Source organism: Squalius cephalus (genome assembly GCF_949319135.1).
Source record: "Squalius cephalus genome assembly, chromosome: 23".
Taxonomy (NCBI): domain Eukaryota; kingdom Metazoa; phylum Chordata; class Actinopteri; order Cypriniformes; family Leuciscidae; genus Squalius; species Squalius cephalus.
In genome coordinates this window covers 13585990-13604020 of record NC_137144.1, presented here as the reverse complement: position 1 = coordinate 13604020, position 18031 = coordinate 13585990, and the positions used below count along the sequence as shown (strand labels likewise).

General features: G+C 39.5%; 1 protein-coding gene across 2 annotated transcripts in view; it reads right to left on the bottom strand.

The window, feature by feature from the left end:
• Window positions 1–18031, bottom strand: part of roraa (RAR-related orphan receptor A, paralog a) — a 285244-nt gene that overhangs the window by 10907 nt on the left and 256306 nt on the right. For both annotated transcript variants that reach the window (XM_079858788.1, XM_079858789.1), the window contains 2 exons: window positions 5035–5120; window positions 2449–2590 (listed from right to left, as the gene is read on the bottom strand). In XM_079858788.1, coding sequence (XP_079714914.1) covers window positions 2449–2590; window positions 5035–5120 — 228 coding nt within the window. The remainder of the gene's footprint in view (window positions 1–2448; window positions 2591–5034; window positions 5121–18031) is intronic.

Sequence of the window (18031 nt, the reverse complement as noted above, 5' to 3'; positions counted from 1 at the left end):
GTAAAAAGGAAGGACGTCTGGTGAGGACAAGCTGATCTACTGATGGCTGGAAAAAGAGATAAAAGTACTGGAGAGTTTAGTGGAGAATGAAGGGGATAATGGGGCTTTGACTGTTGGAGACAAGAGGAGACCAGAGAAGACAGGACAAGACAAAAGAGGACAGGAAGAGAGACAGCATGTGAGGGGAGAAGAAAAAAGAGAAGACAGGAAAGAATAGGAGAGGAGATAAAAAGGAGAGAAGAAGAGAGGAAATGAGGCAAAAGGAGAGAAAACAAGGTGGGATGAGACTTGAGGTTGCTATTTGAATATAGGAGATGAGAGAAAAACAAGAGGACATTTGAGGAGACGAGATAAGATGTGGAGAGGAGGGGAGATGACACGGCGGGACTGGAGACAAGCTGAGACATGAGGAGGAGATAAAATACGATGAAACCAGGCATGTGAAGAGGAAAGAAGAGAAGATTTGGAGATGGGGAGGAGACGAAACATGAGAAAATGAGATTTGGAAAGAAATCAGGAGATGAAAAGAGGAAACGGACAAAGAGGATGAAGCTAGAGGATTTGACGAAAGAAGTAGAGGCGAGAATAGATGAGAAAAAAAGAAATGAGAGGAGAGGAGACGAAAAGAAGATTTGAAGAAAGGTGGAGATGAGAAAAGAATAAATGAGACTAAATGAGATTTGAAGAGAGGGGAAGAGCTGAGATGAGAGAAAAGTCAATTAAATTAAACACGAGGAGACGATATTTGAAGAAAGGAGATGATACAAAATGAGACTTGAGGAGTGGAGACAATAAAGAAGAGAAAATAAAATGAGACATGAGCAGAGTACAGGAGATAGAGGAGATAAGACAAGACATGCTTGGAGGAGGTGTTTAGAAGGGGTACGGGATCAGCTCTGATATTGAGGCGTATGAATGAGAATGAGTGGAGGCCTAACGTCGTCTCAGACGTGCGTGTCTGGGAACGCTCTGCGTCTCTGTCCCCGTGTAAGGAAGGCAGATGGGGACTGGTGAGCTTCAGTCGGAGTGAAGTCAGAAGTCACCTTGCCTGTCCTGGTTGTGTGTGAGAGAGCAGCCTGGTAGACTCGGAAGACCTGGCCTGATTTCATCCTCCTGTCACGGGCCGTAGTCACACAGCCCAGCCGGAGGCCCAGCAGGGGGCCTCCACACACACACACGCACACACTCACACACACACACACTCACACACGCACACACTCACACTCACCTGTGCACCCGTTAATGCTGCTCACCTGCATTCTCTTTAATGAGCCTGCTTTAATGACGCTCATTTAATAAAAGCTACTTGCTGTCAGATTCTCCACCCTGACTGAGCATGCCCTGCAGTCCAAAACCACAACTGCCTCTTAAATTCATCTTGTCACAAGTTTGGTAAAAAATTAATGAGCAAAGGGCGCTGACTACAGAGCAGGTACTCTACTTAAGTGACATGGCAAGACCGGGGGACAAAGGTAAGTATTGAATAAAAGTAGTAAAGGACTAAACATATTCTATTACACGATCCACTTAATTGTTTCCTTAAAGTCCTCAATGTACTTTCAATATAAATTTAGCTGTCGCCATTAAAATAGACTGTTTATGTTCTGTATGTTATGAACTGCCGAGGTAAATCTTGTCATTTTGGTATTGTGAACAATTCCCCCCCCCGGTTTCACAGACAAGGCTTAAGCCAGTCCCAGACTAAAATGCATGTTTGAGCTGTTTTAACTGAAAGAAACTTGCATTGACATATCTTAAAATATGTCAGTGCCATCATGTTATCTTAAGAGACACACCAGTAAAGTTTTTTTTTCTAAGGCATGTTTATAAAAGCTACTTAAATGTCCTAACCGAACTAATCCTGGCTTAATCGAAGCCCTGTCAGTGAAACCAGGCCTACAATTATATGGAATCTCCAATTAAGCTAAAATTGTGTCAAATTATAAAAATAAAATTAATTATGGTTATTTAGGATACCTATGAAATTAGCCTCTTTAGTCATTTAATTTAGACATTTAATTACAAAAATCCTATTTATTTTTACAAAAATGTCAAAAAATGCTTTTATTTCAAAATATAATTTCCATCAAGGAATGTTATTAAACACAAAACATCATTTGAGATGGAAATGGCACTGTTGTGGAAATGACTTTCATAATAATAATGAAAATACATTAAATATATAAATCACAGATGCATCCTGTGATAAATGTACTGTATGTCACATTTGTAGACATTGTTAAAACGTTTTCCATTATATGTTCCTCTTTTACTCTACTTGTTGCAATCAGGTTTGTATTCTGAAACCATAACTGAAAAACACTGTCTGTCAGGTTGCACGTTCACTTTACACGCTGCTCTGTTTGGTATTTTGCATGCATTCGATGTTCTGTATCTGTGGAGACTGTGTTCTCCCTCTGGTGCCTGCTGTCCTGGACATGGACTCACCGTCACGTGACATGCCCACGGCCAGACACTTCTGCAGCCTGCAGTGCTGGCAGCGGTTCCGGCTGGTGCGGTCAATCAGACAGTTCTTCTGACGCGGGCATGAGTACGCAGCATTGCTCTGCTGACTCCTCCTGAAGAAACCCTACAGGCCCCAGAGAAGGACAGAGAGAGGGTTGGTTAACCCATGCAGGGCTCAACAGTAAGGATTTTTAAGATTTTTCTCATCACACACACACACACACACACACACAATTTATATATATATATATATACACACACATTTTAGTTTTAGTAATGCATTTTCATACACCGTAAAAGCAAAGTTGCTGCCTTAATTTTTTTTAAGTACAACCAACTTGGATGTTTAAGTCATTTCATTAATTTCAGTTAAAATGGGCCACCTTCCGAGTTGAGTTAAACTATGTTAAACTATTTTTTAACAGACAGCATGTCAAACAGAAATGGTAAGAAAGGAGAAAAGAGGGTACATAAAGGAGATAGAAAGGATGTCTGCCAAGGAAAGGGCAAAAATACAATTCGTGGGTATAGAGGAGAGGATGAGAGGAGCATTAGGTGAATATAGGGAGATACATTGATTGAAATTGATGTTTTAATGAAATTTAAATGCAATGTTACACTGTTACATTATACATTTTAAAATAATTAAATGTGTTTTATCAGAAATGTCTCAGTTTCACTTTGCAGTTTGACTGGCCCATTTTTGCTGATCGGCCGGCCCATTTTACCTGAACACTGCTCATCTAAAAAAAATGTGGGAAAGCTATGTTTCAAAACCTGAATGGCCTGAAAAATTATATTGTATTACATCAATTCAACACATTAATCATAAGAACACAGTTTAATGTCATGCATAGGTTATTAGTTAGTGTCCCAAGCAATTAACCAAAAAGTGACCCAATTTGCCTGATATCACAATTACTGACTTAAAAAAATGAATCTTGTATAACTTATAAAAAAAAGTTGGAAATTACTTAAATTTGATGAGTTAAAGCAATGTAAAAACATATGTTGTCATAACGTATTGATCATATATTTTGTACAGTGTATGTGCAAAAAACATTTAAAAAAAAAATATTTGCATTAACAGCTGCAAATTATACATCCTTGTCTGCACACTTCTAAATATTACTTATATTTATATAATTATTATATCATAAAAAAAAATTATCATATTATTTATTAAGAAAAACATTTTAATTTATGCCTTGTTTCAGCTGAATTGACCTTAAACTGGCGACAGACATGCATCTATACCTTACAAGCGCATATTATCCCACATGAAGTGCTCATAAAACATTTCTGTGGCAGATGCTGAACAGATGGTGGCAGCTTTACAAACACTTGCCTCGATCATATAGACATGTTTCTCTTTAGTCAAGATACATCCGAGCAACACCTACTTTAGTGCGGTAACTATAAAAAAAAAAAAAAAGCAGTTTGGAACGAGTATTTTTCCTCATTAACAATTGGCACGGCTAGTTCAGAGACGGTTGAGAACGGTAGTAAATAATGACGAGTTTGTGCGAGGTTATTAATGTTGAATAACAGAGGCCGGACCCAGTGGTTGGCTCGAGGGGGGGAAGGAGTGGGCACCCACGTTGAGTTTATTTCTCATCCTTTTGACTTAATGAATTGATTCCAGCTCGTCATTAACACACCCACTCCACAGCTCCATACACATATGTCTTAATTAGTTGCTCATTGGCTGTTTAATTACTAGAAAACAGCTGACAGCTGCCAAGTTGCTTTCTAATGGCAGCCATTATGAAAGCGGGGTAGGACTGCCGGTGACAAGCAGCGCTCCTTAATAATGCTATGATTTATGGGCCGGAGCGTTGTGCTCGCACATATCATTAAATGTCTCTGTGCCTCGAGTAATTAGTAATCATTAAAGATACATTTCAGCAGTTTATTCTTCAGGCCTGCGCGTTTCTGCCGCCGAGTGAGTGACGGAGGGAGATGCTGAGCAGAGAGTCTGTCTATTGTGCGGGAAAACAAAAAAACGAGGCGTTCAAGAGCCGCGTCCGCACGTTCGTTTCTGCCGACTCCTGCTCGCGGAATGCTAACGAGTCGCTCCGGTGACAGGCGGAAAACAGGAATACACAATAAGCACAAAATTCCTCTTTGCTGAGTGGACGGCGTGTTTGAAAAATGCACAAAAAGAGGAGCTTCGGTGGGAAAGAATGGGGGGGGGGGGTTTGCAAAACTGCTAACGACGTGCTGTGATCCAAAGCGCTTCCTGTTTGACGGTTTTATAAAAAAAACAGTCAAGTGCAGCAAAGATGGTAAAGAAAAACAAGACAAAGGGATTATATTGTTGTCGTATTGTAATTGTGACGTTTTTAGCAACATTTCAAACCGACTACGCGAGTTATTAAGACTCAGGCGTATGAAGAATTGTGAAGTCCTGTAAGCACAATTGTAGTTGTTTCTTCTTTTAGACAGACAATAATCCGAAAGAAACCCCTCTGTTATTTTCCAGAATGTCTCATTTGTTGCCTTTTCCCGCTTTTTCTTTGTCACACGCGCGCGCTTACCCGCTGACAGGGTTGTTTAGCTTCTTACCTTGCAGCCCTCGCACGTTATCACGCCATAATGGATGCCTGATGATTTGTCTCCACAGATCTTGCAGGGAATTATTTCGATTTGAGCTGCGGAGAAAGAAAAGAGAGAAGATACTGTCAGGATTTTTCACTGTCACCAGTCACCACGCAACACCTCCTCCACGGCTGCATGTTGCGACATGAAACGGCGCCGAGCTTCAAAAGCATCACGTCGATGCCACCCTCGGCTGCTGCGTATTTGGAGGAGGCCATTCTGACTTTAAACAGAAAACCCTACAAAAAGCATGGCAAACGTGATGTCAACTCGTGACTTGGAAACAAATGGAATCATAATAAATAACCACCATTTCCCCACAGAGCCTTTTGGGCAGCAATATCGGGAGAAACCCAACTCTTTACCACATGACTGGACCTTTTCCGCCACTGGAATATTGGTTCAAAGCTGCCTGTTCAATTTAAAAACAGCCAAGCAGTTTTACCACCTCTGAGACGGAGTTCAGTCCAAGAGGCCTAGCTTTGATACAAATAAAATGTGATGTATTTGAGGAAAAATCTCAGAGCTATACTACATTTAAAGAGATCACCCAAACTTAAAAAAATGTCATCATTTACTCACCCTAATGTCATTCAAAACCCATACGACAAATTTTCTCATTGAACAACAAAAAAGAGATATTTAGCAGAATGTTGACGTTGCTCTTTTCCATTCAATCAAGCGCATGGTGACCAAAGTCAAGCTCCAAAAACAACAAACAAAGCACCCTAAAAGTATCTAAGGCCCTGTTTACACCTGTTATTAAGAAACGTTTTGGTCGATCGTATCACAAGTAGACAAGGGAGACACATTTCCGTTTACACCTGGTGTTTTAATACATCTCTTTTGTCCGATTTCGACCACTTCTGTACTGATTTCTTCGAGGGGAGGGTTTTTTTCAGATCTTTCGATCTAATGAACAAAAACATATGGAGAGCAGAATTTTTAGTTTCTGCTCTGACAGCAAAAGACCAGCCGAACGCTGTGAGTGTGTGTTAGAAATCAGGAAAGGTGAGAGAACATTGTGCTTGGTATGTTTTTTGTCTTGAAATCAAACTTACTTTAGGTCTTCAGCCGACAAAGGTTAAATCCCGTCTGGCTAGTGCACTTCCCATAATGTTTACGCATTAGGTCATTCAGTGGAGAGTAGATAGTCTTTGTGGCTGTTCAAACACATTCGACCACATGAGCATCTACACTACAAAAGCAATCAAGTCTAATGCGTTTTCGGCTACCTCTGGAAGTGGTCGAAAGGGAATAAGCTCAAAACGTTTAGACCCCATTTACACCTGTATTTAGTGTCATGCCCTGGTGATCAGATTGACCAAAATGTATCTTAATACCAGGTGTAAACAGGGCCTAAAGGTAGTATATGTGCCATCCTCTGAAATATGAGAGATATTTTTTATATCATATTTAAGATTATGTTTATGCATTTAACAGATGCTTTTATCCAAAGTGACGTACAGCATAAGTTATTTAAACTGTCATTAATGTAATTCAAATATGCACATATTGAAACTTGGCAGTCATGATTGGTTTTGAGACCCCGATAATGTTTGGCATTATTGTCAAACATAGCGTGACATGGTTGAATTTATGAATGTTAATGAGATTTGAGAGCTGAAGAGTGATTCAGTTTCAATTGATTCCTCAAACTGATCTGTCCTATAACTTCAGAAGTGTTGGAATATAGTGCACGAGTTGTACATGCTTTTTAGTAGCTCGACAGACCCTAGTCCCCATTCACTTTCATTCTATGGAAATGAGCAGCTTGAACATTCTTCCAAACATCTCCATTTGTTTTCCATGACAAACAGAAAGTCATGCAGGTTTGGAACGACACAAGGGAATAAAAACTTCAATTTATGAGTGAACAATTCCTTCACAGAAGTACACTTGTGAACTCGATATTGATTCCGACAGATAAAACCTGGCACAAGTTGCTTAAAAAGAGTCAGGCATCTCAAAGTAAAGGCCACGGCAATGTAATCACATCAAAGGACCCGAACCAAACCTCTGGCCACTGCAAAATAGACCTTACCACGCAAGAGCTTCACTCTATATTTAGCCGGATTACAGCTGAACAGTCACTGTTTAATGTAGCCTAAGCATTTTATTTCTACTTGACAGAAATTGCTCCCTCTAGTTCTCTTAGATCCCGAGCCAAAGTTCCCCGCAGCTACTTGCCTACCTCCAGCCAAAATACTGCGGCTCGATAATATTTTAGTGAACCTTATAAATCCAATCATACGGAATTAATTTGCACGCATCAAATTGCCACCGCTGAGCGATGCATCCGCGGCCGCCCATTTCATCATCTGCCTTCGAGCTCCCGTCGTGTCATCTGGATAATGTCAACGTCCCCACAGCACGGCCAAGGGTCTCTCTCTCTCTCTCTCTATCTCTCTCTCTCAGCTCTGCGCTGCTGATCCACCAACCCGGTACACCGTCCGTCCGATCAACATGCCTGTAAACGGCACATTAAGCCCACACAGTTTTCGCTGATATAAACCGTTGTTCTCCTCAGGAGAGCTTCTTGGGAATTGGCAGATCTGCTAATTCAATATCCAACGAGTTTTTTTTTTATCATTAATTTATGATTAGGAAAACATAATCATTTTTTTTTTTTGTTGCACTTTGAAAAAAGAAGGAAAAAAAAAAAAAATCACGGGCAGTGCACTCTGTTGTTTGTTTTTGTGTTCTCTCGGCATGAGCATTAGCGCGCCAGTGTGTTCCTACTCCTTTAGCATTTTCAGCCTCATTACTTACATAATTTGTTCTGACATGCACTCACAACAACTGAAGCATGCTGTAATTAAGGCTGGCTGTGGTTGAGGTCCAGGAGAGAGGTTGTAGTACCAGGCCCCTGCCAGTAGGTGGCAGTCCAGGGCTGTTGAGTACAGTCTTTCCCAGGCTCGTAATCCCAGCTTCCACGTTCTGCCCTACAGGCTGAAGCGGCTTCACACTGCTGGCATCACAGACTACCAGGCTGCAGGTTCGAGCCTGCGGGGGCCAAGCCGCAGCACTCCTATCTGACTCGCTCCCTAGGCGCTGCTCAGAGGGCCCTTAGTTTTAGCCGGAAAGAAGCAGGTACACTTGCTGACGAAGCTCGTGCCACATCAGTCGAAGGTGCAGGAAGTGAAGAGGGCACTCAGGTTTGGGTTCTCGCTCTACTCTCCCTTTCGCCAGGCCTCCACATGAAACACTCACAAAGCTCTTTGTCTCCCGCCTGGCTCACGCTGCGGGGTTGCAGTGCTGGATCGGAGCTTCCTTTGTCTACGGAGAGCGCTAAACCGAAATTGTTCTGCTGAAAAAAGAATCCTCACAGCAAGATTAGGACGGGGAGTAATTCATCCAGCTCCAGTGCAAACACACTCGCCTAATAACGCATACTGTGAGATATTCAGTTGCCCGAACAGTTCCACGTTTACAGGGTGGTATTTGCCAGCACTGGATAACTGAATAACTTTTAGGGGAAAAATACTATGGTATTACTGTATTTTTTGGATGATTTTACCATGTAAATGCCACAGATTTCATATGTAAATACATTAACCATTTAGAAAGCATAATGTGACTGTGTTATTATTATTATTTAAAATCACAGTATGCTTTATAAAGTTCATAATGCATTTGCTAAACATGTCACTAATAATAATAATAATAAATATAAAATCGTTATGCTTTCTAACGAGTTATAATATATTATAATAATCATAATAATTGTTATTATTAGACAATTTCCTCATATAAATACATTGTTAGCCCTTTAGAAAGCATACTATCGTAATAATAAAATCAATAATAATAATAATAATAATAACACTAATTAAAATCACAATATGCTTTTTAAAGAGTTCATATAAAAATATATTATTATTATTATTATTATTAGAAAGCAAAATGTGATTTAAATTATTATTATATAAATAATAGTACCAATAATAATAATAGTAATAGTGATAATAATAACAATATAATAATCACAATCTGCTTTCTAAAGAGTTCATATAAAATATGATGAAATATCATATAATTATTATTTTATTAGAACTATCTAGACAGCATATTGTGATTATTATTATTATATAATTAATAACAATAATAATAATTATTATTATTAGACAATTCTCATACAAATACATTGCTAATACTTAAGAAAGCATACTGTGACTTAATAATAATAATAAATAAATAATTTAAATCACAGTATGCTTTCTAGAGAGTTCATAATATACAGTATTTACATGCAAAAAATGAAATTTTTTACAATAGTTGTTATTATTATTATTAGATAATTTTCTCATATAAGTTTAGAAAGCATACTGTGACTAAAAATAATAATAATAATTATTATTAATCACAGTGTGCTTTATAAAGAGTTTATAATAATGATAATAATAATAATAATATAAATTTCTCAAAAAATTACACCACATAGGTTTATAAAGCCAGATGTTTATCAACACCGCAGATAAGAAGATGACTGATACTGCATATCAGACAGTGTTCATGCCATACACCGCGGCTGGTCAAAAAGGTCTCAGCCTACGGGCAACATCAAACATACCACAGACGCATAACACACACACACACACACATATAGTTACGCAAATGAAAACGCACAGTAAAAGGGCACAGGGCCGTGGTAACGTTAAAGATCAAACCTTTGCACTAAATGACTCCCATTGCGCCTACATTGAAACGTGTGGCAGCAAAGAGCAAATCTGATGCAGCTTGTTAGTCGGGTCTGCTCTGTTGTGACTTCCTGGAGCCCACTTCAAGGTCACTGAGTCAGAGCTGACAGCGAGACAGAGCCCTGAGGAGGAGTGACGTGTCACTTCGCTGTCCCCTCTCTCAGCTAATGCTATCTTTCTCACCGTCTATCGCCCTCCATCCCTCTCTCTCATTCCACGTCCCAATCGCAATCAGGCCCCGTCTCTGCCATGCCCTTTAAAGCCCTCAAATCAGACCTCATGGGAGACAAGCCCCTGCTCTTGCTAACAGAAGCCCCTCAGTTTCTGCTAACATCAAACACACTTGTCACTTGCTCACCAAATGACCATTTTAATTGGTACGGCACATAGTTCATGCACATAAATTCAGACGGAGGCCATATTTCATAGCACACCATCAGCCGTGACAGTCCGGCTCTCTGAGACTGCTTAACTGTGCTGCAAAACACAGCAATAATGTGTCTCGCTTTTAAGGACGCAAATGATCGTCTGATATTTAAAGGAAAATAGTCCATATAAAATCAATGATGGATGTAGTTTGTCCCATATTTTAGCTTCTGTATTTAGGCTACTGCATTTGAAGTTTAACATATAACAAATAATGTTAAAAATGACATTAAAATGGAAAGTGAAAACTATAAATGTGAAATTAGACACTTTCGTCTCAATTGTGTCAAAAAAATTGCTCTCAAAAGAACTAGTAGCTCTTTGCTAAGTTACAGGTGAAGCTAGGCTAGGCTACATTTGTAATGTAATTTGTGTGAAACTTCAGTATGACACAAATTGTTTTTTAACAGATGCAGTAAAGTCACATGTTAGTAGACCAAAATCAAAGTGATTGTATCAAAGTAAATGAATTTTAGCAGTTAATAGCAAATTGAGAGTTTCCTTTATTTTGCTAATGAAACACTGACTGTCCCTTATTTTCCTCTGCTGAAGTTGGAATGCATTCACACTTTAATTCAAGTCTTTCTTGACAAAAGTGAAAAAGAATGAAAACCACAGCAAAAGGTTGCTCATCAAACAGTGGAGACAATAATAATTTCACCATAATGCGTGCTAACGCCTCAGCGCTAACTGTCACAGTCGCTCTGTATTCTTTAGCGCATTAGCGCTGACATCAGCATCACAAAGGCGCTCATTCTCCATGCTGAGCACTTCTTAAAAGTGCTCTCTCCTCATTTGTACCCGAGGAGCTTCGTTCTAAGTGAGGCGAAAAGTGTGATGTTGACACAATATATTGAAGGTGTGTGAAATATTCAGGAATGTTCACTCGCTAATGGAGGATTCCAGGATCCAGCTAGTGGGGGAGGGTTGATCGCTAACTTCAGCAGAGTGCTTCTTCCCGTCTGCGCATACAAAATGATATGGCTTTTTTCTGTTCAGCAGTATTAAAACATCCTGATCTCCATTTCTGCACACAGACGTCAGTGATATTGTTTGTCTGGCGTGCTGAAAATCAACCTACGTGACTAGCGACAGGCCAAAGCGCTAACAACGCATTTGTGGCACATTTCCTCCTGCATGCAAATCAGCACAAAATGCCTCTAGTTATTCCCACTCTGGGCTAAAATCTCGCTGAATTGTTGGATTGTTGACATAACCTGGTGGGATTAGGATTATCCGCTTATGCTTTAAGGACACATACTCATAAAGATGAGAGCTTAACCCATTACACTAGTGCACCAAACATAGCCAACACTGTTTTTCATCAAATCTATTAGCGTTTCCGCTTTCAGACAGATTCAGATTTGGCCACTAATGAGCAAAATATGTACCATGAAAGCTTAAAACAGTGTTCACAGTGACTACAAGTCATTCATTTTCATTGTAAGTTGTCGATTTCTTGCCACATCTACCACTTTAGGTGCAACTAAATACCAAAATATGCTTCAATTTTTACACGAATGCTAGCAAATGCGTACATAAAATAGACTCTGTTGGATAGCATGCATGAATACTCGACACGTGCACTAGAAAGTTTCATCCTTGTCCAACGTTTGCTATATTTCTTTACATAAGTTATTAACAATAAAAAAGCAAAAAACTATTGTGCACTCAACTGTGCGTGAGACGGAGCGGGACGTGGAAATTAAGTATATACCCGGCCTCACACAAAGGTGTATGTTGTTGTTCCGTCTCATCGGTTTCTTTTATGTGAAACAACGACAGTGTCAACACCTTGTGGAAAAAAAAAAAAAAAAAAAAAGTTGCATGTGCAAGAAGAATGTATATGTGCACACTATGCTGATGACAAAATTTACATCACACGTATTGAACACTCTAGTGAACTCATAAAAACCAAAGTATACTTTTGGCTTAAATTAAACAACAGCATTAAACGGTATGCAAATTAGCAGTGATGTGACAACCAATGGGAGTGCAGGCAGTGATCCACTGCCTGATATGATTGGATACAGCAGTGGATGATGTGTGCTTGAAGGGCTGTTAAAAAAAAGCAATTTTTTTCTTAAAGATGCAGTGTTTAATTTTCACACCGTTAGCGGCACCAAACGAAACGGATCTATTTGAGTGATCTGACTTTATAAGAAAAACTGGCACAACCAAATGCATGAGCTTGAGATGCAGCTACCTGTTTGGCCAGTCAAACTTGACTGAAAACAGTTGTTGTTTCTGCAATTTAGTTTGGTATCTCTAGTGGCGCAAAAATTGCATACTGCTCCTTTAAATGCGGCAATGCCATGGGCCTGCAGTGTGTGTGTGTGTAGGATGTTGCTAATGTGCTTGTGTGTTGACAGCTGTCAGTGACCAAATGATGCAAGCCAGTGGGCTCATGTCAGGGAATTACGTAAGTGATTGGACAGCCATGCTGGAATTGCGCAAAGTGCCACATTACAGCCAGATTAACAACAGTCCTTCAGGCCAGAGAACATGGACAAACAGCAGTTTAATCAAATTCCTCTGAAATGTTTCACTGCTGTTCCAGATTGTTTCTGTAAATAACATAGCCCGTGTACATTATCCAAGCGTCCTCTGTGGTATGACACAAACCTCTTGTGCTATTCGCCTGGGTTAAGTATAGGTTTAAGAAAATATGTCAGCGGGAACAACTCCAGTTTAGGGAATCGGCTAGCGTCTGTTTGATTAGCTGGTTTTGTAGCAAGAGTAGTCTTAAAATCTCACTGATTTTTGTGATTTGGCCAAGTGACATAGCAAAAAAAAAAATGTTTACTTCCACTTCTTTCCTTTTATTCCAATTTCAGCTGAAAGAAGGGAAGGTTATTTGAATGTCAGCTTCACAGGACTGCCATATTCCTTCCACACAGACATTTTAGCATGTTTAGCTATTACCTTGAGACCTCGCTGACCGCATGTGCTATGCTGGAGCTGAGAGATCACGTGACAATGTCACGAATCCCATTTCAATGCTATGAATGGTAAAAATGTAAGCAACAAAGAGAGCTGGTTTCAAGTCCGCTGACAGCAGTTTGATCACGTGGGTTTGTTTGATAGCCTGTGCGCATGTTTGTTTGTGCTTCCCATTTAATTCCTCGCGTTTAATCACAGTCCGCCGCCGTGATCCATCGTCACTTGAGACCACCGGAGAGCTGAGAAGATCAGAGGAGATAAGGATGAGAGAGAGAACTTCTCATTCTTTTCCTCTTGTTGGTCCTGTAAAGCGCTGAAGTGGCGGGTTCGACCCAGTGCTGGCTGCTTGCCTTTGGGCAGCTTTCAGGAGTGAACTCATGCATGCATCTGTGTGTTTGTTTGTGTATGAGGCCATTAATTTTTCAGTGCCACACACAAAACTCAAGCTTCCTCCCAGCAAACACAGCAGCTTGTGTTACCGTACTTCTAGATGTACCCAACTGTCTCAGTTAAATGCATTTTGACATACCATATAGCAGGAGCAGGAGTGTTTCCCAGTCGGCAGAAAGGAGACTTCTCACTTCAAGTAACTTTTTCTTGTTTATTTTACACGGGTATAATAATGAGGTACTTAATACTTACTTATTTATATATATATATATTCTTATTATTTTTCCTTGCACAAAATAAATAAGAAATTGTTTCTATGTGATGATACAATAATAGTACTTTTTTTGGCCATGAAATAATTTTGTGATCCTTGAGGCCATGAATCCGTTCAAATTGAATAACTTTAAAACTCTGAACACCCTTTCAAATTTCCAGTGTGATGCAAAATATCAAGTGTATTTATATTATTTATTTAATTATTGCAGCAGGTTTGCATACACGTACGTCATTCTTCAAGAAATCCTATTTATCATTCTTCCGTGCATTCATTTGAAATTGAAAATGTATGGATATAATGTGTATATATATATATATATATATATATATATATATATATATATATATATATATATGTATGTGTATGTGTTTGTGTTTGTGTGTGTGTGTGTGTGTGTGTGATTTCAATACTATATAATAATAGTATAATAGGCTATCGTCAGGCACCGATAGCCTCATGGGCAGGGCACTGACATATAGTGCCGTTGTGCTTCGGGTGACCCGAGTTCGAATCCCGGCTCGTGGACCTTTCCCGATCCCGTCCCCCTTCTCTCTCCCACCTCGCTTCCTGTCCACTCTATACTATCCTATCACAGTATCATATCAAATGATATCAAAGTATGAATCAGCTCAAATTCATAATTTGAATGAATCAGTTTGAAACTCTAAACACCCTTTCATCATCCATTGCAACCCAAAATATAAAGTGTGTTTGTATCATTTAATGTATTATTTAATTATTGCAGGTTTGCATGAACTTCATTCTTGAGGCAATCCTAGGTAGTATTCTTCCTTGCGCTGAATTTAATAAAGTGTTGAAAACTGTGTTTCAGATTTTTTTTAATCTACTTTGGCTATGGAAGGCTGGTTAATATTATGTTTTTTTCTTTTTCTGAATAAAAACATTTGAAATCATTTTAGAGCAAATGCATAAATCACGAGAAGTGAGATGTACATCAAATAAGAGTGAATATATATAGTGTATATACATATATATAAGCTATATCGCCCTGCCCTAGTCCTCATTTATGCATTCGGTGGCAAGAGATTGACGAGCTTTCTGGTTGCGAGTGTGAGCGAGACTCATGCACTCATGGGAACAGAACAAAAGGATGGGGGTTACGATACAGACAAGTTGCGTGGAGAGGAGCGTGTGTGCCAGACTCTCTCCTCCGCCCTGCCCCGACACGCTTTTTCTCTCTCCTTCCGTCTGTCTCCATCTCTCTTTCCTCCTGTCCTCCTCTTCTCAGTGACAGGCAAAGCATTTCCACCGGAGCAAGGCAGTCTAGAGCCACAGGGCACGCCACCTCTCGCTGTGTCACCGTGCACCTGAATCCCACGGGAATGAGAGACAGGGGAAAGGAAGACGAGAAAGACGGAGGGAGAGGTGCATTTGCATCGCGCCGTCTGTGCCGTGTTGCTCCAACAAACACAAATCAAACGCAGGCAAACCTTCCACATGCATAAACATTTATCTTCAATTTGAAAAGGAGCCATTATCGTAATCATACGGTGCATCAAATGGAATTTAGACCAGGTCTAAATGCATCATTTGTTTGTAAAACTGTCGTTATAATATGACAGGAAATTTTGTGCAGTTGAGCGAAAGCTCGCCATTGTCTATTTTTGTTTACGAATGCCTTGTTTGGCAACGCTTGACGTTGCACATCGCTGAGGCTTAGAATCATTGAAGCTGAAACATCAGAGGAGCCATTTTTGGAGTCATGCTCCTGCAGTTTTTTTTTTCTTTCCTGTGTCTGAAGATGTTTTTTTTTTCATCTGAAACCAGTTTCCAGACTGCTTACGAATACGAATGGGACTCTGCCAACCGGGCAGGAGAGGCCACGCTGATCTCTAACATGCAATATGAATTTGAGCCTTGTATGGCTGATTTAATCTTCGATTGGGAGCTTCAATCTCCTACAGCTGAGTGCTTTAGTTAAACACAAATCAGATCACATTGAGCTCTCAGGGGAGCCAATCCAGCGCAATGAATGACAAAACAATAAATCATGGAGGAATGAATATATATATATATACACACTAAGAAAACCTTTGCACAACAACAGTGAAGCTTGTTCGACAGCACAAGGGAATTCAGTTTCCATGTGGTGCTGATGTTTTATACCTAATTGCAGCATTAATGTGTCACTCCAGAAGAAGCGTCATGACTGTGGATTACAGGTGTGCCAAAACTAAACTGACTAGTCCTGGCTGCCTGAACATCTAGTCCATTAAGTGGTGTATATTTAGGCTGGTTCTGGGTTTACCGGTTTCTTAGAGGCCGTTTACACAAGACATGTTTTTGTGTCAAAACAGATACAGCATCTAAAAACTATACAGGGCTTGACATTAACACCCGCCAGCCCCCCGTGCCACTTTGTCAGAATGATTTAAAAATATATATATTATATACATTTTTCAGTTGTAGTCTTTTAAAAAGGCATCTGAAATAATAAACTAAGTGCAATGAAGTGTTGTCAAAAATATTGATTTGAAAAATATCTGAAACGCTTCCAATATTAATTCTCCATAGATGCATGATACCAGCTACTTTCTCGTTCTCTCATCTCTCCAACAGAGAGTTATGAATGAATATTGTTGGTGTTACAGGGCTTGAATTTTGGCGTGGTATTGCGCATATTGAATATAATTTTACTCATTCCCACAGGTTTTGTGCTCACACCCGAAGTGCACGCTAAATTGAGTTATTTTTCGCTGGTTAAACAGTCAAATACACACAAAAAAAATTCAAAATGCCGATCTTGGTGAGTATTCACGTATGTTTTAAGTAAACATAAACAGTTGAGATAGAAAACGCATGTGTAACCGTACAATGGATCCGTGTGTCAGGTCTTAAAGTGACAGCAGCCTAATATTCCTGCTGCCAAATTATGAGATCATATCTAAATGGCATGGTATCTGTGTCAAAATTGTGGCCATTGAAAATGCTGGGTGGCTAGTAACTTTGGAAAACCACTAGCCACAGTGGCTGGTGAGCAAAAAAGTTTATGTCAAGCCCTGTATATGTAGGTCAAAAATAATACCACAATCACTGACGTACCTATTCATACTGGGAATAGTCTGCCCTAAATGAACAGAAAAAAATATCATGTAATTTGCTTATCATGGTCATGTGAGAAAAACAGACATGTTTGAATCGGACATCATTAAAAGTCATGTAGTCTGTGGGTCCAATGCTACCAAAAAAAAAAGTGGTGAGCAAGGAGAAATGGACATCAGAAAGAGTATGTGTGCTGGTATTCCAACTAATAATTTAACCACCCACACACACCAATCACAAACCCGATTGACTCAGGCCAAATGGGAAAGCACTGACAGAGAACGTTTTCACGGCAGCCAGCAGGGTTTCCTAATGGACATCCAATGGGACACGACGAGCCGACCTGCAGCTGGGTCTCTAACACCTGACTGCACAATGTTCCATCCACAGCACCCCGTGGTTCCACTCGGTAGAGATACACTGTACAGACTGTAATCACTGTGCAGTGAATTGAAGACAAAGCTAAACACATAGGCCTACATGTCTTTTTAAGCAGTTTTAAAAGTGGTTAGATTACAGTGTGGCATTGAAAATTACCTAGTTGTAAATTCAAATGACTGGTGTTGATGAGACTTAGTCTATGCTGTTTTCAGTCGATGAATGAACAAACTAGTGTCAGCTTTCATATTCTGTCAGTTTTATAACAAAATTCAAACAATAAACAGTTTTGGCGCTCTTTAATGTGGCATGACAGATCGCATGAAATAAACTTTAGAAAGTACAACTACCTGAAATCTGTATCATGTCTCATGTAAACGTGTAAAAAGTCAATAAAACAGCTTGTAAACTACGTCTCGTAACATTACATTAACCCAATTCAATGACCATAAACTTGCCATAAACTCCGCTAGTAAAATGAACTCTACAGAGAAGCATTTTGTTAGTTAGCATTAGTTGAGAGTAAAGAAACGCAAGATTGAAATTCTGTCACCATTTACTCACTCGTTGTTCCAAACCTGTATGACTTAGTGTCTTCTGTGGAAGGCAAAAATAAATATTTAGAAAAATTTGGACCCCATTGACTTTCATTGTATAGACAAAAACAGTTGAACCATTCTTCAGAATATCTCCTTTTATGTTCACAGGAGAGGTTTTGAACAACAGGTGAGAAAATGGTGACAAATTTCATCTTTGGGTGAATTTATTTGGATTTACCACTAAATAA